This window comes from Diabrotica undecimpunctata, chromosome 1 (assembly GCF_040954645.1).
Source record: "Diabrotica undecimpunctata isolate CICGRU chromosome 1, icDiaUnde3, whole genome shotgun sequence".
NCBI lineage: Eukaryota > Metazoa > Arthropoda > Insecta > Coleoptera > Chrysomelidae > Diabrotica > Diabrotica undecimpunctata.
Genome location: NC_092803.1, coordinates 23,631,181 through 23,658,090, shown reverse-complemented (window position 1 = coordinate 23,658,090; position 26,910 = coordinate 23,631,181). Strand labels below are relative to the sequence as shown.

At 32.5% G+C, this 26,910-nt stretch overlaps 2 protein-coding genes across 3 annotated transcripts in view; one reads left to right on the top strand and one right to left on the bottom strand.

Moving 5' to 3' along the window:
* Nucleotides 1-9,022, top strand: part of CenG1A (Centaurin gamma 1A) — a 61,001-nt gene extending 51,979 nt beyond the window's left edge. Inside the window, exons 12-14 of the mRNA XM_072539019.1 lie at nt 135-334; nt 390-547; nt 3,441-9,022. Of these exons, the coding sequence (XP_072395120.1) occupies nt 135-334; nt 390-547; nt 3,441-3,728 (646 nt within the window). The 3' untranslated portion in view covers nt 3,729-9,022. The remainder of the gene's footprint in view (nt 1-134; nt 335-389; nt 548-3,440) is intronic.
* Nucleotides 4,602-26,859, bottom strand: LOC140446473 (cytochrome P450 9e2-like). 2 transcript variants are annotated; one of them, XM_072539032.1, is made up of 7 exons: nt 26,527-26,859; nt 25,987-26,207; nt 25,547-25,710; nt 20,711-21,045; nt 14,140-14,323; nt 11,988-12,224; nt 4,602-11,930 (listed from the first exon to the last, which is right to left on the bottom strand). In XM_072539032.1, exons 2-7 carry the CDS (start codon nt 26,190-26,192, stop codon nt 11,494-11,496), a joined length of 1,563 nt encoding a protein of 520 aa, XP_072395133.1. In that variant the 5' UTR covers nt 26,193-26,207; nt 26,527-26,859; the 3' UTR covers nt 4,602-11,493. The 2 variants fall into 2 exon arrangements, with proteins under 2 accessions (XP_072395133.1, XP_072395127.1); XM_072539026.1 differs by having other exon boundaries at nt 25,987-26,201.
* Between the last annotated feature and the right edge of the window lie 51 nt (nt 26,860-26,910).

Sequence of the window (26,910 nt, the reverse complement as noted above, 5' to 3'; positions counted from 1 at the left end):
ACCTAAAATAATAAATGTGTATACAATTTATGGATAAAATCAAGTTAAGTTAGCGATGTAACTGGAGGGTTTGATGAATAAATATCAGTAATGCAGAAACGAGTAACATATTTTAAAATGATTTTTTTGTGTAGTCCCGGAAATCTTGCGGTAATGCTGGCGATAGGAAACTCTCTGGCTAACTCCGTATGGGAATGTCAGATCCAAAACCGATCGAAACCCAATCCCCAGTCCAGTAGGGAAGAAAGAGAGAAGTGGATCCGATCGAAATATGAACACAAGGAGTTTTTGCCGCCTCCGAACAACACGATGCCGTTAGGACAACAACTTATAGGTATGTTTTTGCGTTGTAAATAATAAAGTACATTACTTATGTACTCTGTTTTCAGATTCTGTTTGTGCATCAAACATTAAAGGGATAATAAGTGTGTTAGCAAGGGCGAACGTTCAGGAAGTCAATACAACTGTGGGCCCTAGAGATCTGAGAACGCCTTTACATCTGGCGTGTGCAATGGGAAACTTGGCAGTAGCTCAGCTGCTAATCTGGGTAAGATCAATGATTAGGTTCTTAGGTATATTTGAGGAAGTGGTGTTCAAAAAAGGATTTGTCGAAACTAGAAAAATGTTCTGAAAATCAAAAAAACTATTTCTTTATTTTCCAGGTTTGTGGTTATGACACTTTTTCTTCCAATGATAGATTGGTAGTTCTGTGCACTAAAAATAAACATAAAAAGTAAAATATTATGTGCTTATTTTTTTATAAAAAAAGGTTTATTTAAAGGACTAAAGGCGTTTTGAGCGACTGCTATAGACAAAATCTCTCTTGAATAAATTCTATGAGGACTAGTCCCCTTTTGATTGATCATATAGGTCAAATGTAGGTAGGTATGAAGGTCAAATAAAGTTACAAAACAATAAATTTGATTTAAATATCAATACGTTTAATACATTAGAAGTATAAAATCGAAAATGTAGTCCATCGATATCGTTCACCATTTCTGTCGACTCAAACGTTCTATCCCAAAGTTATCGTCTAGACACTCACAGTTTTCTTCATCATGGTCAGCTTCTTCAGTTTCAAGGGCGTTGTTAGAAATGATATGCATATATCAAATCGATTGTTTGATCATCCTTCCAATCGTCCCCAAAGATGTGCGTCAATAAGTCTTTCTTTTTGGGTGGAGGTATGCTGTAACCCAGTGACAACTCATCTATCTCTACTAATGCGCATTTTTTAGCAGACCAACCTTTCTTTTGAAGAGATTACCATGGCTCCGTCTCACATTCAAATACAAAGTTCATTAGGCCTCTGACCAAGAGTTTAGTTTGTCGATTAACAACTTCTCTTTTTATGAAAATTCTCTTGCAGTCTGAAATACCGTCCAGATGCATAAAGCAGCCTTTTTCTGCTGTTGCAAAATAAAAACAAAATTGTTTTTATTTTGAGCACACACGCATCTCAAAACAGTCTGATTGATGTAACATTTTCAGGTAAATCAAGGCTTTAAAGATGTTGCAAAAGAGCTGGTACCTCAGTGGAAACCTTTCCATCTTCATCTTCTGCCCACACCTAAAATGTCAGATTCCTTCCATCAATTCCAACAACACAGAAACAGTATAATCCAATTTGCTTAGAGTAATATGCTTCTTGAATCGGTGATTTTGGTAACGGTTGAATCTGCTGTAAGTCGAAGCACACGGTGAGTGAATCAGACTGTTCTTTTTTCATAGCCTTATAAAATGCTACTACACGAATGGTGTGAACTCGTTTGTTGGTCACATACATAATCTTCTTAGCTGGGTCATTTGTGATTTTGATGAAATGTTTCATTTTGTAGAAGTAACTACACACGTCAGACGCTGGGAAGCGACTCCCAATATTAAAGATTTGAAAATTCTTCAAAACATTGTTTTTGATACTTTTGTTGGAGATTTCATCTTGTAAATTGTTATACATGTTCCATAGTTTTGTTATGTTCAAGTCCTGATCCAAGTAAATGCGCTCTGATTTATTTCTAGAATAATGTGTTTCTTTACCTCTTAACCTTTTTATGAAATCTCTTATAAGTGCCTTTTTGTCAGCGGCCTTCGCTGATTTGCAGTCGTCTCCTCTATTCTCATTTATATGTTCCCCTTATGAACACATTTTATAATATTGCTTAATCTGGTAGGTTTGACTACCATGACTGACATAAAAACTTTTTACATACATTGATAGTTGTTGTGTTTTTCTTAATCAAAGTGTACTCAATATAACAAGAGTTGTAATTCTTGGCCTTCTTCTTTTAATATTTTGAAGGGACAGATGACTCGAAATGAAGTTGTCCTGAGCAATTTCATTGGGCACAGGTAGCATTGCATAGCATGTGCACAGGGCACAGAAAAGTCATTAATAACTTCACTTATCCTAATTAATATTAAATTAAACATTACTAGCTCTGCGACACGGTAACAATGAAGTTGAACAGAACACCGTTAAAACTCCTAACCTCAAACAACAAAGCATCATGGGTAGGGCGAATTCTGTCCTGTGATTGGCTGGTTGTGACTAAACCTTATCTGATTAACCATGGTGCACAAAACTGGTTTTGTTCCACTACTTATATTTCATATGTGAAAAACCATATGACATAATTTGTTTTGTTTAAACTTTTTTTCACTAACATGTGGAGTTCATAATAAGCTTTAAAATGGCACCAAAATCTCAACAGGTAATTTATTGTGACAAATCCATTTTGAACGCAACCTCCTCATTTTTTGATATATATTTATATCATATATCAACTCAAAATATAAATACAAAGAAACAAAAACTTATAAACAATACTGGAATAGTATTATTTATAAGTTTCATTAAATTATAAATTTTATTATAAATATTATAAACAATACTATTCAAATACAGTAATTTTCCCATTTATTAGTGGTTAAAAATGAGTTGTTAAAAGTAATTTGATGATTTTATATGATTTGGGCCCCTTTGTTGGTGATAATTCTTTTTCTAGCTAATTAATTTAATTTTCTAGCTAATATTCTTTGGACGTAAGTTAATTTATTTATTTGAATTCGGTTTCGCTAGGTAGAAATCTTTTGATTTCTCTTTTTGTTTTAATTTATTTAGTTCGTCCAGCACGTTCTTTAGCGTTATCTGATGTGGTAATTCTATTATTATGTATGTATCATTTTGCGATTTTTAGTGCATAATTGACATTTTGTTGGAGATTATGACTAGTGAATTTCTATTTAAGTTGTACTATTTTCGTTCTTATTGTACTCTCTCTTTGTACTGTTTTTTGGGAATCCTTTCCCATTTTTGGTTTGTGAATTTGATATTTACTATTTGTGTTTCCATCGACTTTTATGCTGTTTTTTCGCTGTTAGCTGTCGTAAATATAGGTAAACTAGGTTTTTCTCATTTTAAGATTTGCTTTTAATTTTAGCATAACGCAGACGTGAAGTGCGTAGACCAGGACGGACGCACCTGTCTGGCCTACGCCAAGGCTGCGGCCAGTATAGCATTAGCCAAGTCCCAAAGCACGCCTTCAAATGGAGGAGGCGACCCAGATGTTTCAGCAGCTGCTTGCAAAGCTCTTGTCGACCTGCTTCTGTCGTACGGTTGCCCCGAGGCAACAACTGTGTCAATCAGTGGAACGATCCCGAGGCGGAGACCTACCAATCAGACTGCCCCTGGCGGACAGTACAATAAGATGCCATCTAGTGTCCTTTGAGCGAAATGCCGGGATGTATAAATCGGTTTTTGGGCGCTGGAACCAAAATATTTGAAAATAATTTATTAAGAAGTCAATGCTGTGCTTTTAGGCGTAAAATTTGTAAGTTTTATTTAAAATTCAGAGCTTAGAAGTCACATTTAATATAGGAGAAGCATGTAGACCGTCTTGAAACCGAATCTTTAAGCATAAAACTCTTTGATTCACTTTAAAGACAGTCTTATTTTCAACTTGTTAACTAATAATTTATTGCTCTATACACCAATATAGATTACCGAAAGAACTCTAACTACACCGATAGTAAACTAGTTATTTTGTACCTGGTTCCATATGCCCTTCTCTGTTAGAAGAGCTTACAGTACGACGATGCTGTTCATGATATTTTTAAGGAGATTTGAAATTACCTGCGACTGATTCGTGTAAGATTTAACAAGAAAACTGCTTAAAACTCTCGTCTTTGGCCGAACTATAGGTTTATTTAAGAACCAAAGTGCTGTACATTCCATTAAGATTACACCACATGATACAACATTTTGGTTCTGTTATTTTCTGTTGTATATTTAGGGACGTGTGCAAAATTTAAAAAAATATACCAACTCGAATATATATGTATATTTTTATGTACTTTATGTTTTCATGTTGCTTTGGTTTATAGATGACGTACTTTTTACCCTTAAAATAAGCTTGAAATATTAAAATTTTATTTGAAAACAGTAAATAAACGATTAGTACAATCGTTACGCTGCAATATAGACTGTCTATAACAATTTAGTAACAATATATTTAACGTTGACCCAAAAAATTATTGAAACAATGGTTACTTGATAATAAATATATTGCCTTAAAAATTATTTTGGGATTGTGTCTTCATTCAAATACAAGTATGCCATTTTTGGGGTCAATTTGATGAAAAAATAATTAAGTCGACGCCTTTTTTGCGGAAACGGCCCCTTTTAATTGCACGTTGTCTCCTTGGATTAATTATTTTGTTTATAAAAAGTGTCCCACTTTTGTGTAGATTTGGTTATATTTTAAGTATTTTACTTGAAACCGAAGCAACACTGAACAAATTGTCAATTTAATGTATATCTACGTACATTTTTAAGATACTTAATTTATAATTATTATTTTTTATGATTGTATATGAAGAAATTCTATTTTAAAGTTTTTATTTATGTATATTTTTTAATGAGGTTTCGAGGGACAGAATTTGTCCTACAGTTTTATTTATTAATATTCATTAAGGTCTCAACAGTATCAATTGAAAATTGAATAAAAAAGCTTTATCCTGGATCTACAACACTTTTAAAAAAGTTCTGAAACCGTTTTTTACAAGCCACAAGTTTGAAGACGATTTCCGCTCCGATTAAATTTTAAATTAGGAAGTTGTTATTATAACCTATAGTTGTTTTGGCGCTTCTTTTTGCCAAATTGACGGGTGGCCTCGATCTTGTAGCAAATAGCCGAGCTTTTACTTGAAAATGCTGAGCGCGGTGTTTTTACAGATCATATCAAGGTTTAATTGTTTTGTGTATTTATGTATTTTGTGTTTATGTATTATATGTTTATGTATTTTGTGTTTATGTATAATTGTAGATTATGTGTCTTTGACTCTCTATTAATCCGTTAAGATTGGTATATTTTTGTGGCTGACTTCTTCTTTTAGTATTGGCAACCAGAGCCTACTACATTCTGCTGATGGGTGCGCTATACATTTTTCTTTATTAACCCTTAACTGTCATGGCCAACAATAGTAACATTTATACCATGGCAGTGTCAGATTTGACTCCATTGTTTTTTGTATAAGAAAATTGTACTTTTTTTAATTTGCTTTTATTTTAAATTATTTTGTTTACAACTACTTTTATATTTTTATAGAAAAAAATGAATTTGGTTAATTAGTTATATTTTTATTAAAAAAATCTTTGGTATCCAGTCAAATTAACATAGCTAAGGACCTTCTAGAATTGTAGCAAAAATAATAAAAATGTGCAGTTTTTTATATTCAGTGGTGAATTCTTTTTATCACAGCTCCTACCTAAAATAGAAAAATCGATTTCGTATCTAAAAAATGACAAACATGTTTTGACCTAACTTTTCAGCACAACTTATGTATAACGTCTTCATGTGAGCATGATTTTTGCAAGTAAAATCTCGACATTTTTGTCGCACGTTAAGCTTTCTTTCTTTTGGTTTTTTGAATATATTTTTTACCTTCTCCTTCCCCACTTCGAAGTTCTCTCTGTAGTTTGCTGAGCTCTACGAGTTAAATGGGCCTTAATAGGTCCTTGCCCTAAAATAGTTAAAAATAGGCTTCTTTCCATTATTTGTATTTGCTGAACTCCATTAAAAATTACTCCTGCAATGTCCAAAATGCAAAACCATATTACTTGGGGCCATCTACAAGTTCTTCCGTCAGTTTTATAGCATTCACATTTCTTATCCAATGAGTCCAATCAGCTTTTGTCTTATTTTGTAAAAATTTATAATGTCTGGCTTTCCATTATCCATTATATTATCCATCTCCCAGAAGAGTGGTGATTGAGTTTTTTTTTTATTTACTTTGTGTGTATCTTTTCCAGTATATATAAAACCATTCAGCAAATAATATGTCTTAGAGTCTACTAAATACTGCATTTTTAGAAAGTATTTGTCTGGCTTATTGATATACATCCTGAATTGGCACCTTTCTCTAAGTGCAATAAGCATTTCATCCATGATGAGATATTTATTCATCACATCTATATAATTGGACTGGCAATTAGTTATAAACATATTAAAAATATTAGATATAGCTGCCATTTTATCTCTGTGAGCAATACTTTCTTGTCTAATACCTTTGTCGTCAAAACAAAGGCTTCCAAGCAAAAAATAAAATCTATTTAGTGACATGTGCTCGAAATATATCACGGCCAGTAACATTAGTAGCAAATAAAGATTTTAAATCTTCATTATTGGATTTAAATTCCCCAGCTAAATATGGTAAGCCTAAGAAGGCCTTCAATTCAATTATGTCAGGATGATTGATCTATTGCCACGATAAATTATATTTAGAAGCCATATTAATTATTCTTATATTAACTGGGTTCTTTGGCATACTAGCTCGAGTTTTTCCAATAATACCAAATAAATTACGTGTACGAGAAAATGCGGGAGGAGATTTAGTCTATTTATACCTATTTTTAACATAAAACGCATCCATTGAGTCAGCTATACCACTTTCCCACCCGAAGATTCACTGCCACTTTCGGAATTACCAATTTGCAAATTTTTTTCGTCGTCATTGTCCCATTCTTCTTCACTGTCTGTTTCGCAATTACTGTGTTTACTACGTGGTCTAAAAACTCTCTGTCACTATCTAGTTCATTGCTCATAATTTTTAGCCACTCTGTTTCGAGTTCTTTGTGTCAGAGCGCGTGTATAGCGACTGCGCTCCACCATTTCTAATTACTTGTTAATCGTACTAGAAGCACTTACACCATACGGGGATCAAATTTGACCATACGCGTGATTAACTCTGCGGTAGTAACCGATAAAATCATGTTCGATTATGACGGAATTTTCGTGGATCGATAAATCACTTGCCGGTCGAAGATTAGCAAAGCGCCATCTATATTTCGGTAGCGAAACTTGGTATTAAAAACGTGGAGGATAAAATTTGACCCCTTCGTGGTACTTAAGAGTTAATTAATATGAGAGCTGCTTCTTTTTTTATGTATGTTTTTTTCATGACTGTGGATGCATCCTTTCATTATAATATATACTCATTGTCCCAGGTATGTTTCGACAAATCACAGATATGCAAACATGCTTGGGACAATGAACACAGAGTACAATGGAAAAATGCATCAATAGTCATAAAAGAAACAGACCCAAAAAAGAAAAAAATCAAAGAAAGAGCTCTCATCTTACTTTGTAAAAAAATGTGTAGCAAACCCATCAGCAGAATGTAGCAGGCTCTGGTTGCCAATGCTAATAGAAGAAGTCAACCACAAGAATATACCAACATTAACGTGTTAATAGAAAGTCAGAACGTCTACAATTAGCTACATAATTCATAAACATATAAAACATAATTTCATAGACTCACAAAACAATCCGAATTAGCATGGGTAGGTATTTGCCTACAACATTGAGGTCAAGTAAGTCACCCGTCAATTTGGCAAACAAATGCGTCAAAACAATTATAGGTTATAATAAACAACTTCCTAATTTAAGGTAATAGTACAGATTAGAAAGCTTAAAAATGCATATTTCCAAAAAAAAGTTTCTCAGCTCCTTTATTAGATACGAACATGAAATATTAGAATCGAACATGATTTTTAAATATTTTTTTTCTTCTTTGAATTAAACAAAAAAATTGTTTAGTTCTCATGAACCAAAAAGAGGGCGCTAGGGGGTTTTCTAGAGGTTGCCTCAGTTAACGTGTCAAAAAAAAGTGCCCGATAGCGGACACTAATTTACCTGAGAGACCTCAGGACTGTACATCTTAAACAAAAAATTCCAACGGGATTACTTAAAAAATTTTTGCATGTCAAAATTAATTTTTCGACTTTTTTTAACTAAAATGTGGTTAATTGTTTTGCAAGGGCGCTTTCTTTGAGTATTATGGTCCGCCATCGGACACCCTTTTTTTGAGACGTTAACTGAGGCGCCCCCTGGAAAACCCTCTAGCACCTAACTGAAGTTTTCAGTTCATGGCAAGTAAATTTTTTTTGTCTAATTCAAAGACAAAATAATATTTAAAAACCATATTTGATTCTTATATTTCATGTTCGATTCTTATATTTCATGTTCGTATCTAATAAAGGAGCTGAGATTTTTTTTTTTTTTGAAAATATGCATTTTTAATTTTCCTTACCATCAAGTGTGGCTTAATCCTATATAAACATAATATTGACAACTTTAGTTGGACCTGATAAATCTTAATGAAACTGTATACCAAGTTCTCGGTTATTTTCACTATGTGAGTAACAGTGACACCTGAACTAGTCCACAATGTATATTAAATCAGCTGTATTTAGTCGAAAACTTTTGATTTATACTTAAAGAAAGCTTTGCTCAGTGATGATTTTTTTTATTCTAATAAAATTTTATGTGTCTACTGTTACTCTGTATGTCAATGTATCAGGTGTATCCTTGTCTTTAAGGTTATTACTCAAAATGAAACATAAAAACAATATCATAATATATCTTTTTAAATTGCTATTTTATCATCTCTTGATTCTGAAATTATTTAAAGATACTCCTGGTATATAAATCAAGGCTTTTGTACTTAAATACTTGTCACTGACCGTTTTAGGTGTATATATTGAATGTTTTTGTGTATAAGTACTCATATTCGAAAGATATGTCGATTATAATATCGGTTTTATTTGACAGGAAGTCAATGGTGGATAAGGCCGAAGGCTTTACCATGAAAAAGGAAATGAAGCAGATATTTAGGAGTAAAAAATAATCCTATACGGGTAAATTTGGCGAAAAGGCACGAGGAAGCAATAATTAGAAATTAATTTTTACCTTTTATTCGTATGGAATCTCCTTCGGTCCAATCCGCTTGTTGTTGAATCCGTGAAATCTTTTTCTGTAAAAATGTATATTGGCTGGAGACGACAAAAATCTTTACTACATGTTATTGTGACAATTAATGGATGTTAAAACCTTTGCAAGAAACAATCATTTTTGTTCGACGTAACTCACTGTTTTCAGCACTGATCGATTTTACATGATTTTTTTATTGCTATTAGTACGAAAATCACAAGATTAGCACTGTTTTTCTAGGGACTAAAAGCAGGCTTTTTACTCTAGGTAGACAGTAGCACAAAAGTTACTATTAACGCAGTTTTCCTTTTAAAACAGCTTCTAGCTTCAGACAGATTGTAAAAGATATTATTGTAAGTTCTATTTGATAGTTTTTTAAACTTAAATATTTTTAAGGTACGTAGTTAATACAAAGCCTGTGAAAGTCGTGATTCTACATTTACTTATTTGTGGGATAACACCAAAAAGATAGGCAACCAAGTGTTCGTCGAATCGCAAAAGTAATGACGTCATTTTGAGTATTGTCCTATCGGAATAATTTATTGTGTGCCCTATTATTTTGGTTTTCGTTTATATATATAAAATGGTAGTCAATTGCTCCGCTGAGAAAAAAGTCTGTTTTTAGCAAAATTGTAGATTGGCAATTGTGATTGTGACTAAAACTACTGACATTACCTCGTTGTAAGATGTTTTATTGATGATTTAGCTCTACTTCTATAGATGACTTCAAAAACTACTTTTTTAGGACATTTGTTGGTATATTACACCACAAAGAATGATATATCCTTAGTAATGGCGGCATTATATTTATCAAATTTTGAAAATTAATCATTAAACAAATTTTTTAAATAAAAAATTAAGATTGTTTAAATTTTAAAGATGTTTGGTGTTTTTATAAAAAAAATATTCGCAATTCAGTAATAAGCAGACACAAAATTGCATTAACCCAAATATTTGAGTATATTTGAGTTAATAAAACATTTTTGTACATTAGATTTGTGTGTAAGTACCACCACCAATGATTGAATTATTTACTTTTCTGTGGTCTGTTGTCGAAAAAAAAAAATACATACCAGTAAATCTTAAGAAACTAGTTTTTGTTGTTAAAAGTGTTATGTTGTTATTTATTACTCTTGTATCTATCATTTATGTTGAATATTTTATGCAGCTTTGATCAAAAGTTCGTTATTTTATCTCATAGAATAGAAAAATCACCGCAGTGCCATACAGTGGTGTAGAATCAAAGAATTTTGAAGTCTGGATTTAAGTATAGCCGTCAAAGTCATTGTTCATATAGTGAACCATCATTTTTAGAGATGAAAATGACTCAATTTGGATTCTTGGAAGCTTAATGCTGCGTTTTAGGGTAATCATAAAATAAACATTTGGTAAAAATTCAGTGTATATATTAATCACTGGACACTGTTTTTGAAATGTACACAAACCCTTTAAAGTATATTTATAACACTAGTTTTGATGTCAAGAGACTTTAACAAGTGAAATACTTGTGTTTGTGTTGTTTGAAGATATTCTGTAGCTAGGACATTTTTTAGTTCCACGATCGTATTAAATGGTCTGCAGAGCACAAATGTGTTTAACATGTATTAACCATTTAATACCCAGTGCCTTCTTTAATTTCTTTGATATTTTTATTACAATGTAGGGAAAGTTGGAATTATATCCTCATGAATGTTTATTTGAGAACTTCTGATTTTGTTATTATCATATTATTTTTTCTTTGTTAAAACTATCCAATGGTGTTTTTTGTCTAAACATTATATAAGACTGTATAAGGGAATTGATCAGGAATAATTGTCCACTGACAAAAAAACATAGAGGTAACGAGCTTTTGGTTATAATTGTATAATCTCACCAAAGAGTTTGTATGTATATTCTTTTTATTTGTGTATATAATGACAATTATGTACAGAAATTTATATATATGTTGTTCTTCCTTAATAAAATGTTCCAAATATGAGTTTTACTAAATAGAAACAACCTTTCGGCAAAATTAACAAACTGAAACTAACAATTTTACTGTACGGAATCGAAATTCGGACAATGAGAGACTCTGAAAGGAATAAAATAGACCACAGAAGAACCATTTGAAGATAACATGGACGCAGAAAGAATACATATGGATACATACAGGTGTCAAGTTACAGAAAATAGAATAGATGTATAAAGAAACTGAGAGTTATTTTAAGAAAAAAACTTCTAGTAACTACCTTCGAATTTTCTTAAAAGCGAACCAAAACCCATCCCTGGAGCAAAGATTAGGAGAAGTAGGCTTGATTTTGATCGGTATTTGACTTTTCTGCGTCCTAACTATTTCAAAATGGTATAAAAGATGGAAGAGAATTGTCTTGATTTCCACGAACGCCAGCCTATACCCTATGCACCTTCTAGGGCCAGATCCAAATGCTAGATACGTGCCAGCCTTGATGTTAAACTTTTTTTCTGGATTAAATCGTTCTGGGTCAAACGTCTCTGGATCTGGAAAGTACGTAGGATCATGATGAAGGGCGTAAATAGGCAACCAGAAGATAGTGCCCTTTTCTAAATATACCGGTTGCTCATCTGGCACTTTTGGTTCAATCGTGAATGACTTGGTGCACACTCGGTCCATCGCAAAGAGTGGAGGCCATTTTCTAACTGTTTCTATAATAGAAAAAACAAAGTTAAGAACTAACACATGCTTATTAATGATAAATTTACCTTGTAGAACCATATCAAAATATTTTAACTCATTGATCGTGTCATATGTGACTGCTCCCCCACAATTGTCGAAGCTTTCCTCCACTTCTGCCCTTAGTCTATCTTGTACTTCGGGATTTACAACAATTTCGTAGCAGAAAAAACATAGAACAGTAGCTACAGCGTCGAATCCTGCCAGATAGAAGAAGAAAGCTTGAGCTGCGATATCTTTATTCGTTAGTTGGATGTTTTTGGTATCTGAAAGAAAAAAGGGACAATTCAATAAAGTAAATATACAGGAGATATCTCTTTACTCCACTCCTGACCAACTTAACAATAAAAAAAGGCAAACAACTTTAAACGGCGATCTGTGATTGACGATCAACGCGGTTGACGCCAAAATATGACTTTTACAGGGTGCGAAATCTGCTTTATAATGTAGCTATCGCGGAGATGATAGAATTCATTATCATAAGTGGCTCGACAATCAGTTGTGGATCTTGGCCTGCTCACAAAAAAGTCGCCACTCCTATCGATTCCTGGCAACTTCCCTCCATATTCTGACCGTTAGAATCTGGTCTCTTTCGCATCATCAATCCATCTCCTTCGTGGTCGTCCTTCGCTTCTTGTGTCCTCTGGTTGTGAAAATGTTAATCTTCCCTTTAGCCACTCTTCTGGTACCAATTCATTCTGCCATATAAGTACTATTAGTTTATAGATTGCTGGAAAAAGTTGATCACACATTTCCGAACAGATTTCATCGATTCCTGGGGCTTTATTGTCTTTGAGTTTTAGGATGGCATTTGACACTTCTCTTGTTGGGTCTTTACTGTGTAGTTGACGCTATAGATTTTGTTGATTTTCTATGTTGTAACCTATTTCAATATCGTTTATATTTAGATGTTCGCTGAAATGTTGTGTCCATCTGTTAAGAACTGAGTTTTTATGATGGGGTATTTCACCGTTAGTGTCTTTACAAATTTTTAATCGTGGTTTAAATTCTCGACGGCTATTATTTAAGGATTTATAGTATTTCCTCGTTTCATTTTGATCGAATAAACTTTGTATCTCATTGAGAGTGTTCTGTTCGTATTCCCTTTTCTTACGTCGATGGATACGTTTTTCCTCTCTTCTAGGATGTCTATACTCTTCTTTTTTTCACCGTGTACAACCTGCGTCGGTGGTTTTTTGATATGCTTGCTTTCTTTCTATTTGTGGCCATTTCGCACTCATGATCAAACCAATGATTTCTTTTTTCTGACTTGGTTTTGCCCAATATTTCAACCGATTTCTGTAACACAATATCTCGTATATTTGCATTTCTTTCTTTGTAGCTCTCATAACAAAAGGTTTTTTACAGGGTTGGGTAGGTAACCCAATGCCAAACCCCCTTTTCGGAGAACCATTTTACCCGCTCTCGTCAGTTCCCGACCCAACTTTCCACCCGGGTTGGATACATTGAGTTGAGTTCATTGTCTTAGGTATGTTTACATATCTGGGATCTGTCGAAATATCTAGTTTTGATATATGATTCATGTTCATCATCAAAAAAACAGCCCTTATCTTACTAAAAGAACAAAATTTATAGCAAACTACTCAACAGAAGAATGTAGCATGATCTGTTTAACAATACTGAAAGAAGAATTACAATTAACTAGATATAAACAATTAAAAATCAGAATTTTAATCAATACGAGGGTACCCAAAACAATCACCCTCAGAATTTCAACTGAGAACATGACTATTTGCCAACAAATTCGAGGCCAAGTAGTCAAATTGGCAGCCACAAAGCGCCAGTTGTTATTTATTTTATACTGTGGCCAATTTATGAACATTACAGGTTAACTGTAAGGTCATTCTTTATCGTTTTTTAAAAACGATTTTAGGATTGGAAATCAAAAACAAATGTAATTCCCATTACATATAAATACAATATTTAACTTAAACATACCAAAAGAAAACATTATTCGGTATTATTAGATCGAAAGATCTTAAATAAGAAGAGACTGCAAACTATATATGTTCTGATAAAACAGCTCTAAATATCCAAGATAATTGCATAATATAGCAAAGAACTGAAGTTATAAATAAGAAGCACAAAAGAAAAAAATATTCTATGAATATTTGTTGATATAATATGAAATGAGACACCAAAATCCGTTCATTCGCATACCTGTATCTTTACATTTTCCATTATCAATAGTTTTCTCTTTAAGAGATTCTTTCTTGGCTTCCATCAGCAAGTGGATCATGTCAGGTCGTACTATTCCCCGCTCTTCACGCATTTGGATGGTATCTTCCACAAGCTTTTCAAAGAAATCGTTAACAGCGACATCAAATACTGGTAGGCCTAAAAACTATAAAGTCAGATTACAGAAAAGCTTATTATTGATATGATTATTACATTGTCAATATGATTGGCTCTGGACATGTTTAATTAGTTCTCTGGGTTCATTCCGACTTCTCTTTTTCGTACTCCAGTTTCTTGTTTGGCGTATATATAATGTGTATTTAAAGCGTACAGAGCTTTACCTGAGCAACTGAGTTGCCTAATGAGTAAGATACAAAAAACAAGTGCACAATACGAACTCAGACTAAATATCACAAAAACCAAATGGATGTTAGTAAGCAAAACCCAACAACCACCACAGCAACTGATATTAGACAATGAAAGAATTGAACACGTGGATTTGTACATCTACTTGGGAACAACAGTTAACTCAAATTGGAATCAAGCGAAGGAAATACGTATAAGAGTAGAAAAGGCAATAGCATCCATCGTTCACTAGCATGAAGCAAATTTTCACCTCTAAAAGCCTCACTCTACCTCTCAAAATTCGACTTCTGAAATGCTATGTATTCCCGGTTTTGTTATATGGAATGGAGGCGAGGACAATGACCGCAACATTGATGAAAAAAGTAGAGGCCTTCGAAATGTGGGCTTACCGACGTATATTACGTATATCCTGGACTGAGCACGTGACCAACGAAGAGGTACTACGCCGGATAGGTAAAGAGAGAGAGGTAGGAATAAGTATAAAGAAAAGAAAGTTGGAATACTTGTCATCTGCTGAACTATTCAGATCTGCCGTAAACAAAGTCAGAGTCGCCATGTTGATTGCCAATGTTCGGAACGGACAAGGCACATGAAGAAGAAGAAGAGCTTTACCACATTAGGATCTTCGTACGATTGGTACAGTTTAAACTTATATCGCTTCCTGCAAACTCTATTTTCGCAGATTTCTCAGAACGATTTGTCAGTCTCTGACCAACAAACGTCTCCTGTTTCCCACTCCAGTGGTCTTTAATGTTGGATTTTGTATTCAGTCCACGTGTTTGATGAGGCCATGGGAGGCTGAAATGACGCAGTGTTGTTTACCAATTCAAACGCAGAGACTAACAAAGCGTGCTCATAATGTCTTAGATACATCAAGAACTTTTGCTAGAAGATGTAAACTTTTACACATTTTCTATAGCGCAAAGGAGAGAAAAAAATATTAATATATTGTCGTCCACGACGATCAAAGTATAGATACTTTGGGTATTTTCTAACCTACCATTCTTCAGGATTATTTAATATAAGGCATACGTATATATATATATATATATATATATATATATATATATATATATATACAAACAACACAGTTTATTAGGGTTGCAGTCAGTAGGTTTGGCCGGGATGTTATAGAAACACTCTTTTGACTTTTGGTCGAGCTTTCGGAATTCTTTTATTCCTTCTTCAAGACACTGTAATTAGAAGAAAGTGTAAATATTTACAACATATTTTAAATTGTCATTACAACTTACTATAGATAAAGTCACGTTGAGATGGCAGTGTACGGATATAGGATAACAGCGTTGCCAATTCTACTGCCATTGTAAGTTTTGCTACTTTTGTAAAATAAGCAGGGCCAAACTCACGGTAAACTAAGATATGGTTAGGTAAGCTAAAGTTGTTAATAGAAAATTCGTGAATGAAATAAATGGTAATAATTCCTAAAATGCTTTTATACATAATACCGCAGTTAATAGGGAAAAAAATATGAAAAATATTCTACAGGTTTTTTAATGTTCTAAACGGTAGATAAGGGATAACTGATGATAATTCCTTGAAGAATTACAGCCAATTTTGCCTTGTTTATTTTTTAAAGAAAGATGAAGTTTGGAAAAAATCATTTTTTTGCCTATTTTGTTCCTCGTGCATTTTAGGGAAAAATGTTTCAAATAAATGTTGCAGATCTTAAACAGTTTTTTAATTTTTTAGTTTGTAAATTAAAATACATAAACAAATGACTGAGATAATTGCAAAAAACCCCTAATTGAGGCCCCTAGAACACAAGGGTGTAAGTGCAGTTGCTTATCACTTAGCAACTGATATCTAACAACAGGCACGTACTTTTGGCTTCAAACTTTCTACATTAACAACAATAACACCATCAAAAATTACATGTCATTGAAAACATGCTGAAAACTGAAAAAGTGCTACCTAGGTTTTTAAATTTATATCGAACTTTGAACAAAGATTTTTCAAAACTTTGTTTTTGGCACTTACACCCCTTGTGTTCTAGGGGCCTCAATTGTGCACTAATTTATTAAATGTTCATAACTTTATTTTTTGCATAATGACGTCTAATATAACTACTTGAAATTATGTCGATTAATGAGTTATTTAAGTGTGCTACATTTCAACCAGATCAACTAAATATTTTATTACCTTTACTGAGAAAAGAATACCCCCGAAAAACAATTTGCAATCATCTTCATTTTCATAATCTAGTTCATCTTCAGAGTCATCGTTTAATGAAATTCTAATAGGTTCAATGTCATCTTGAATGTTGTCTACTGTCCAAAAATTATTCTCCAATTTTATAACATGGTTGACGTAATTTTTCCAATGTCCATTGTTCTGTACTTTATCATAACCTTCATAAATCAATGTTTTAACGTCGTTTTGTTTGAAACTTGAATTCTTAGAGGACACGTACCGTTTCACTTCACTCCACACCATTTCTATTGGGTTCAGTTCACAGTGATAAGGCGAAAGTCTTAAGATATGTACATCTACGCGGCATTGTTCGTCACTGTGATAACTGTATTTTTCACCAATACAATCAATTTTGTATTTGTCATAAATATTTTTAAATACATTAGCAGTTTCCAGAAGTTCATTTTTTAAGTAATCTTCTTCAAAATAAATGTCCTTTTCATAGAGCCACTCCTTAATTTGACGTTTCACCCAATATTGTTTGGGAAAATTTAATTTCCTAGAGTGATAAGATGCATTGTCCAAGATAATGACATTCTTTTTATTTTTTGGGAGATTCGGTATTAACATCTCTTCAAACCATTTTTCAAATAGATCTCCGTCCATCTCTTCATGGTAATCTTCAGCACCTTTTTTGGCAAGAAAAGTGATGTCAGCACCTTCAACAAATCCGTCTTTGTTTCCTGCATGGACTAAAACAAATCTTGGTCCTTTTCCGGTCGGAGTTTTTAAACCTGTGGTAAGTCCATTTACGAAAGCCTGTCGGCTATTTTTTATTGTTGTATCTTGCCATACTTGCCCATTGGTTATTCCAGTATTAACCCATGATTCGTCCATATAAATGATATTGGCTCCTTCGTTCCTCAGTTTCTTTATTTCCCGGAGATAGTGACGCCTCCAAGCGACTATTTCTTGTTTTTCTATTAATATTGAATTTCTACCTTGTTTGCCATATATAAAACCCATGTCGTGCAATAGTCTTCTCAACGTACTCTTGGAAAAATTCGGAAGATGCTCCATTTGCTTAATTTTTTCTAGTACTACGTCAAGGGTTGGAGGAATATTGTCCATAAAAAAACCGTGCACTACTTGTCTTATTCTAGACCGAGTTGCTTCATCATATCTATTCTCACGACTATTCAAATAACCGGTTCTTTTTTTTCTTATAGGAGTTACGAGTGGACCATTTTCACTTCTATATCGGAATATCGTTCGCTCAGAGACTCCAGTCATAGCAGAAACTTCCCGCACTATTGTTGATACACTTTTATCATTATTACTGTTTGATAAATAGTTAAAAACATTTAACACTATTTTTTTGCATTCACTATTTAACAAATTACCGTTTTTGAATTTTATTACACTCGCGGCCATTTTGACACTGACACGACACAAACGTCTGATATCAACTGAAAATTCTTTTAATGACTCTCAAGTATTTACCTGAATTTATAATTGCTGGCATTAGACAATAATTTTGAATTTATAAATAGGTATATTTTTTTAATTCTAAATTATTTTTTAATGTCTGTAACTGTAAATGCAGGTAGAGAAAGTGTGTCATTAAAAGGACATTAAGATCAAAAACGGATTATACAAATAATTATTTCATTTCCACGAATTGTAAACAATTTTGAACAGAAGATATAATTCCGAAAAGACCAGATTTCCGAAATATAACTTTCTATTTTTAAAATACCAACAGAAAAATTATATAATTAAAAAAATGTAGTATTTTTCCGTTTCACATTCATAAATATTTCCGAAATTATAATTCTTTTATAGGAGCCGGCTCATAACGTACGATTGTAGGTACGATTAAAAACTGACAACAATGTAGTTATTTCTGGCATATAGAAAGTACAGGCCTATCTCTGGAACGCTGCCATCTGAATGTGAATTTATCTATAGTCGTTGAGATTATTTGTGTAAAGCTACGACACTCAACATTAAAAACACACATATAAAGTATATCATGTAAAATACTGGACAAAATACATTTTAAAATTTAGTTGGAAAGTTAAAATTTTGTTAGTGACATCTTTTAATGAATTTAATTTCGAAGATTCCTGTATTTTGGCAAAGGAAAAAAACCATTCAAAACGTGTTTTCCTGGAAATGTGTTTCATAAAATCTAATACGTCTTGTATAAATAAAAAGTCAGACATAGATAAATTGAGCAACATTTATTGTTACTTACTGACAAAACATCAAAAATAAAATAAAGATTTACTTTTACATATACACGCCATAATACACCTGAATACAAAACATGTTGCATACTATCAAGACAGGTTTAATATACTACTTCCATTAATATAATAGCAAGAACTTCTAATTACCTTTTAATCACACTATTTTTTTTCTGTTCTCTATAGATTAGTCAAAACACACCATTAAAAGATGTCACTAACAAAATTTTAACTTTCCAACTAAATTTTAAAATGTATTTTGTCCAGTATTTTACATGTTACATTTTATATGTGTGTTTTTAATGTTGAGTGTCGTAGCTTTACACAAATAATCTCAACGACTAGTAAGTTGTAATGACAATTTGAGACATGTTGTAAATATTTACACTTTCTTCTAATTACAGTGTCTTGAAGAAGGAATAAAAGAATTCCGAAAGCTCGACCAAAGGTTAAAAGAGTGTTTCTATAACATCCCGGCCAAACCTACTGACTGCAACCCTAATAAACTGTGTTGTTTGTTTATATCGACAGTCAATAATATCCAGTATTTCTTATATATATATATATATATATATATATATATATATATATATATATATATATATATATATATATATATATTAAACTTAGAGCTAAGATTAATATTATTATAAAAATTAATATTAAACTCACCAGTCTTCCGGGTTGAACCGCGTCGATATCCATTTTGCCGAGCTTTCGACATCCTCTCTGATGTCTTCTTCAGGGCTTCCGAGGTCTCAGTCTCCCGAGCCCCCAGACACTACTACACTCACTAGTCACTTCTAGTTCACTCACTAGTTCACTACAGTGAGTGAACTAGAAGTGACTAGTGAGTGTAGTAGTGTCTGGGGGCTCGGGAGACTGAGACCTCGGAAGCCCTGAAGAAGACATCAGAGAGGATGTCGAAAGCTCGGCAAAATGGATATCGACGCGGTTCAACCCGGAAGACTGGTGAGTTTAATATTAATTTTTATAATAATATTAATCTTAGCTCTAAGTTTAATTGTACTAACCGCGGAAATCTTTCCGAACGTATATATATATACATATATATATATATATATATATATATATATATATATATATATATATATATATATATGTATATATATATATATGTATATATATATATATATATATATATATATATATATATATATATATCTACGGATTATGTATTTATGAACATTCACTTTCAGTTCCATCTTGGTGGCAGATTTTTCTATGGAGGAGAATGACCCAGTATTTGTTGTGTATGCCATGATTTGTCTAAGTTTGTTTTATATCGTATTCGAAAGCTAAACTGAATAGAATGCAAGACTGTGTCTCCCCTTAATTAAGGCTAGTGATCGCCAAGAAAGGGTTTGTCAAATGTCCTTCGATCTTTACTCTACATTATATGTTTAACATGGTTTCTTTGACTAGTTCTATCAATTTTCTTTGGATGTTAAAGCTTATGGTTGTCAAAAATTCATATCACGGATTAAGGTGTCATACTATGTTCGGAAATCTACAAAGAGTTGGTGAATTCCGACATTGAATTAATTCAGAGTTCTCTAAGATTTGTGTTACAATCTAAATTTGGTCTTTTATAGACTTTTACATATAAAAGAAATACTTTAAGATGATTTTTAGAATGTACAGGAACTTGTAAGATGAGGCCTCCGTATATAATTAATATGACTATAACAATTTAGGTATAACAGAGAATGAAAATCTAGCATACCTACAAATAACCATAATAATAGCTTCTATTAACTTACCTCATACACAGCTGGCCATTGTATCATGATATTAAACTTAATAAGTTTTCCAATTCCACTAGCAAAGTTAAACATCCTCTTAGCCATATCCAAGAACAAATTGTTCGGATTTTTAAAAGAATCAACAGCGAGACCGAATGATGTAGAAGTTAAGACGTCGTTGGTGAATCTTGTAAAAACCTCCTTTAGTTCTACTTCGATGACGTCTTCATTTTTCTGCAAGAAATGATCCGTGAAATTCTTCGCACTATCTGTGATAAGGCCGAACATGATTTTTAGTTTATTGGAGGTGAAAGAAGGGGAGATGATGTGCCTTATTGTTCTCCATCTTTGGCCTAAACAAAATGAATTAACATAAGCAAAAATAAAAGTATTTTTTAGGTTTTATGACATATATAAATAGATAGTCTCGACTATTAGGATTAGAACTAAAAGTACAGCACAAGAAGAAACACATTATTTTTATTATTATACATAAGCAAGGGCAGAGGGACAAGTCCCTATTATGACCAAAAAACACAATTACATTAGTAACCTCTACTAGTTAGTGAGAAATGAACAGAGATATGGCTTATTACAACTCATTCTTCAGGGCAAGGTATTTGAAAAGAGAGGACCAGGGAGAAGAATATCTTGGCTTCAAAACCTAAGGAAGTGGTTCAATACGTCTACAACCGGACTATTCCGAATAGCTGCAAGTAAAGTTAGGATAGCTACGCTAATTGCCGAAATTCGGAAAGTATGGGCATCGTAAGAAGAAGAAGAACCTACTAGTAAATTACAATTTTTGGTTTAAAAGAAAAACAATATTTTAAATATAATATAAAACGGTCAAGTCTGTTTTTGAACGAGTGGGTAGAGGGACAGAGACAATATTATCATTAAGGTTATTCCAGCACTCAAAAACTGTATTTGGTAGAAAGGTTCTGTCTTGATTTTGTGGAAAAGTTCTCTTTTTTAAGTTTGAACTGTTCACCTCTGAGTCCAGTCTAGTCTTAGTCTTTCTGCATAAGAAGGTCTTCTCGGTCCCAAAGAATATCGAGTGGATTTTCTTTGAACGTTTTCCAACAAAGGTTTGTCTCGAACCAAATCAGGATACCACGTTGGTCGAGCGTATTCAAGAATGAAACATTCATTAAAACTCTCGAAAAACACCTCCGAATGAGATATAGTATGAAGTTCACACGTTTACAAATAGAAGTAATATGGTCGAACCAAGTTAGGCTGCTGTTTACGATAACACCAAAGTCGTTATACGAGAACACAGAATCTAATGGTTGCCCGTTAACAAAGTACATCACAAGTGGGTTATTTTTACCAATTCGAAGCACTACACATTTTTTCGCATTTAAGGGTGGTAGTCACTGGTGACACCAAGTTAAAATAGAGTCCAAGTGCATTTGGAGGGTTAGCTGGTTTGTGATAGGATTGGCATATATTTTTGTGTCATCAGCATAGAGCGATATTTTACGTGAAACATAATAAGAAACATCGCTGGTATAAACCGTAAAAAGCAGAGGTCCAAAGACAGAGCCCTGAGGCACTCCACTTTCCCCTTCGATCCAACGAAGTAAAGTACCGCGAACTCCGAAATGTTCTAGTTTATGTAGTAGTCTGCGCTTGGGTACACGGTCAACGGCTTTAGAGAAATCTAGATAAACAACGTCGACCGGCTGCGAACTGTTAAGTGATGACGTCAAATCGTTAATACAATGTAGGAGATTGGTTAGAGTAGAGCGACCATAGCAAATCCATGTTGTTGTGTTGGAATAACATGTTCCTGGAGAAAGAATGTGGTCATCTCCTCGGAAATAATGGCTTTCATAACTTTGCCAACTACTGGCAGCAAGCTAATCGGACGATAATTGTTGGGGTCGAGTTTGTTGCCTTTTTTAAATATAGGGGTCAGGGATGCCAATTTTCAACTAGGAGGTAAGGAATTCTGGATAAAAAACTTTCCACCATAGTTGTCGTTTGTGATTAATTTGTTTTATTGCTGTTCGACTTATCCAGCGTTTAAGGTTGTTTATAATTCTTACGGAAGGTGTTATTTGTAGAAATTATATTGTGGACCATATCGAGAAATACAGTCCACATTAATGAGGGGTCGTTTAAGTCTGCAAAAGATATGAAAGATTAATATATTTATCGTACCAATCTAGCCAGTGTAACCAATTAAGCGAAGGTGGGGGAATTCTGCGAACTTAAGCAAAACCGTCTTTATTGTTGTTTATTAAGTTATTAAAACAAATGTATTTTTAATTTGTTTTTAGCCGCTTTTTATCAATATGTTGTATTTATTTTATATCTTGGTGTTACTTACTTTCGATGGCAGTATGCATTTTTTTATCTACCATAAATTGTTTCTTGTTTTCTATTTTTTATAATTAAAACTAATCTCATATAGGTGAGTTTCATTAGAGATTTTCCCTAATACCACACTGTCTGAAGAGACCCGATAAAATAAGGGCCGACTACTAACTTATTTCTGGACAACTATTAAAATTTACTGGACGACGACTAATAAAATAGACATTCATTAGAACTATTAATAATATCAATTAAATTTATAATATATAGTTGCTAAAATTATTTAAGAACTTACGAAAACTATTCAATCTATGCAGTAAAAAATCTTTCTATTAAAAAATTCTAACAGCTTATATATCCTTTTTCAAAGTAACAATTTATATAAAGTGACGTCACTTATATTTAAAATTTCCAGAACGTCAACCTTAGAGTTCAAATTTTCCTAACACAGATAATAATACGAAACCCATACGGAACTGCTCGATCTTTCATAGGCGTCAACATGGTATAATCACAGAATAATAAACAATTGTTATTTATTCTGTGGTATAATAATCAGAAAAATGTAATCATCATTATATTGGGAATTTTAAAATGATACTGATTAAATAACCAAAAACATTTGTTATTATTAATAATATAAATTTTATAAAATAACTCTTTAAGTCTAATATATAACGAGTTTATTACAGCTGCCGCCGTTTCTCGCAACCTAGCTTCCAACGCTTGTAATCGTTCCAGTCATCTACATGTAGACCCCTATCTTCCATTGCACCTTTTACTTCTTGTCTCCACGATCTTCTTGGTCTTCCCTTTTTCCTGCGGTTGGTGGGGATCCACTGTAATATTCTCTTTGGCCATCGTTGATCATTCATCCTTTCTACATGGCCATACCATTTTAGCCTTTTGCATTCTATAGTTTCCAGGACGTCAATGTCTATGCCCATACGCTCTCTGATTTCAGTATTCCTTACTCTATCTCTTCTAGTGAGTTGGCAACATCTTCTCCAATAATTCATTTCCATTGCTTTTATTTTGGATGCGTCATTTTTATTTATGACCCAAAGCTCTGAACCATATGTAGCAATGCTTTCTATGATACTTTTGTATATCCTAATTTTTGTGTTTCGGGTGATGTGGTTATTCCAAAGTATACTATTCAGTTGACGTATTGCTGAATTTCCTTGACCAATTCTAGTAGCTATTTCTTTTGTAAGTCTAATATTCCACAATATAATAATTTTAATTAAATATATTAGACAATTGTACGCAACTGATATGGAAATACTTCAAATTTATTCAGCGTGTGGCAAAAGTGTTGCCGCTTTTTTAGAGTAAGAATTTTGTTTATGTTTTGATTTCTTACACAATTTGATCAAAATATAATATATATTAATAAATTGTATTTATAAATACATATTAAATTTAGATTAATAGCTTTAAAAACTAATTATTGTTATGTATTGTGATTGTGCTATGCAAAAACAAATAAATAGTAAGTAGAAAGCTGATAAGTTTTCATATAAGATAGATTATTTTGAACAAGAAATAATGGCGGAACGTTTTTACTATTAAAGCCCTAAAAGAGGTAAGTTTAAAATGTAGAATATATAATTTAGTATTAAAATGTTTTTTTTATATATTTTAGTGTATTGCAGTAGTCTTAAAACTAAGTGTATTTACTGTTAATATAATAGTTTGACAAAAGCTTGACATTTTAAAAATTCCTCACTCACACTTACTAACTATTCTGATGTTTTGGCAATGCTGTGGGGTTCTGACGTCGTAAATCTTGAATGACGTGCACGCATTTTTATATGAAAAATACTATACCTTCCTCTCTAGTAATTTCATCTACACTTCATCTAATTTACAAACCGTTGTACGTCATCCGCGTCATAGTCCGTGAGGTTACATGATATCAACACGAAATATTTAGGCAGTAGGTGTGTTCTTTTTTAGAATCACTTTGCCGAATACACTGGCATTACAGCCACTAGACATATTTTATTATATACGCGTAGAAATAATAATTCAAGATTTCTATTAATGTTAACTTAAAGAAATACACAATAATATGTTTCATTTAATTTGTATAAATGCATTATAAAGCGTTTTTATGAAGAACATTTGTTCAGAACACACTGTAACTGTAATCGAACGAAGGTGATATTTTGGCATAAATTGGTAACACTTATTTGACAGTTGCGGTGTTGACTAGAAATTAATAAGTAATGAAAAAAGTGTTGTTTTTGTTTAAGTATTCCATTTTAAATCTTTATACGACGCATACAAGCTGCTCAAATTGTTTTTAACAAGATTATTTTTTAACTTTTGTTTTGTTTCTTTTTTTTTTGCATTAAATATTAATTTGTTTTGTTGTATAATCCACTTTTGCAATCATTGTGACCTATCTGATTTAAAATGGATTCAGGATTTTTTTATACTTTGACAACTATGTCAACTTCGATCTCTGTCAATAATAATGACGTGCAACGGTATTTAAATTAGATGGACTATACATACCTTTAATTATGAACAAACTCTTGCCCCACATTGGTTCAAACTTTTCTGAAATCATAAACTGATGGTCGGTGAAATGGTCAAAATGTTTTACAGTGAGCTCTGTGATCAAATCTGGATCTTTTATCATCAAAACAGGCTTTGAGAACTGATAGATCCCAAAGTATCTAAAAATAGAATATATTAAATAATTCATTTCATATTTTAAAGCAAGCATATAAGGTGCTATGATTAAAACAAGTAGGATAAAGGATTCACCCTTGTAGAAAAACGTTACATTATTAAAACATAACAGCTTAAATGTATATGATGCGACAATAAAAAGAAGAACATTAACGATTCACAGCGAAAACCACAGGTGAAAATTAACTTAATTTAAAGAAACAACTATCATTTTGAACATACTTAATATAAAATTTTATGGGCATATTTTAAATAGGTACCTTGCGTTTGGAATGGCGTTATAAACATTTTTACACATATCAGGCATTATCCTTTGTCTGCAATATACTTTAACCAGTTCTTTCAACACATATATTGTTGAGATCGTTTTAACACCATACTGATCCCAATACCGGAAACATCTTTTCACTCGATATATTATTAAACATATGACTATTCCAGCAAGAAACAGTCCCAACATATTCATAAAATGTACCTAAAACTGTACAATAACAAACAAATTCACCATAAAAACTTATTTTTAAACATAAAAAAATTCTCCTTACAGAAAAAAATAACCGTATTCAACAATGAAGTAAAATTATAATATAAGCGATATTTGTGGCACTAAAAATATTATACCGATACTATTTTTTAACTGAGACAAGTTAACTTTTAATAATTTTCCATTGCGAATAAAAAACAGGACTGAAATATTTAACAATTTAGATAATACTGCACCACAATAACTTGAAATTGTTATTAAGAACAAAATAAAAATAAATGAAAAAGAATCTTGTTTTACATTCATTAGTACCTACCAAACTTCTACCTGCCGAAATGCATCCAAAATATTTTTTAATGAGTAAATAAATCCACGGGCGTGTATAAACATAATCTTGCAAAACAATATAATTAAGTACCTACTGGAGACGTTCGAAGATATAAATTCAAGAGCCGAGAAAGGGAACATAGTTTTCAATTATAGTCACAACCGAATTCACAAAATCAAATTAGTTTGTAAATACATAGTGTATAAAAAATGTTTTCTACAAAACTCTTTTACATTCTACCCTTTAGAAATAATAGGGTACGGCTCTGGAAGTAAAGGAACTGGTTTAACAATAACATACTGCAAAAATAATTGTATTTTTTTTAACTAGGTCGTCGCCATAAAACCGAAACCGATAAAACTGGTTTTTTTT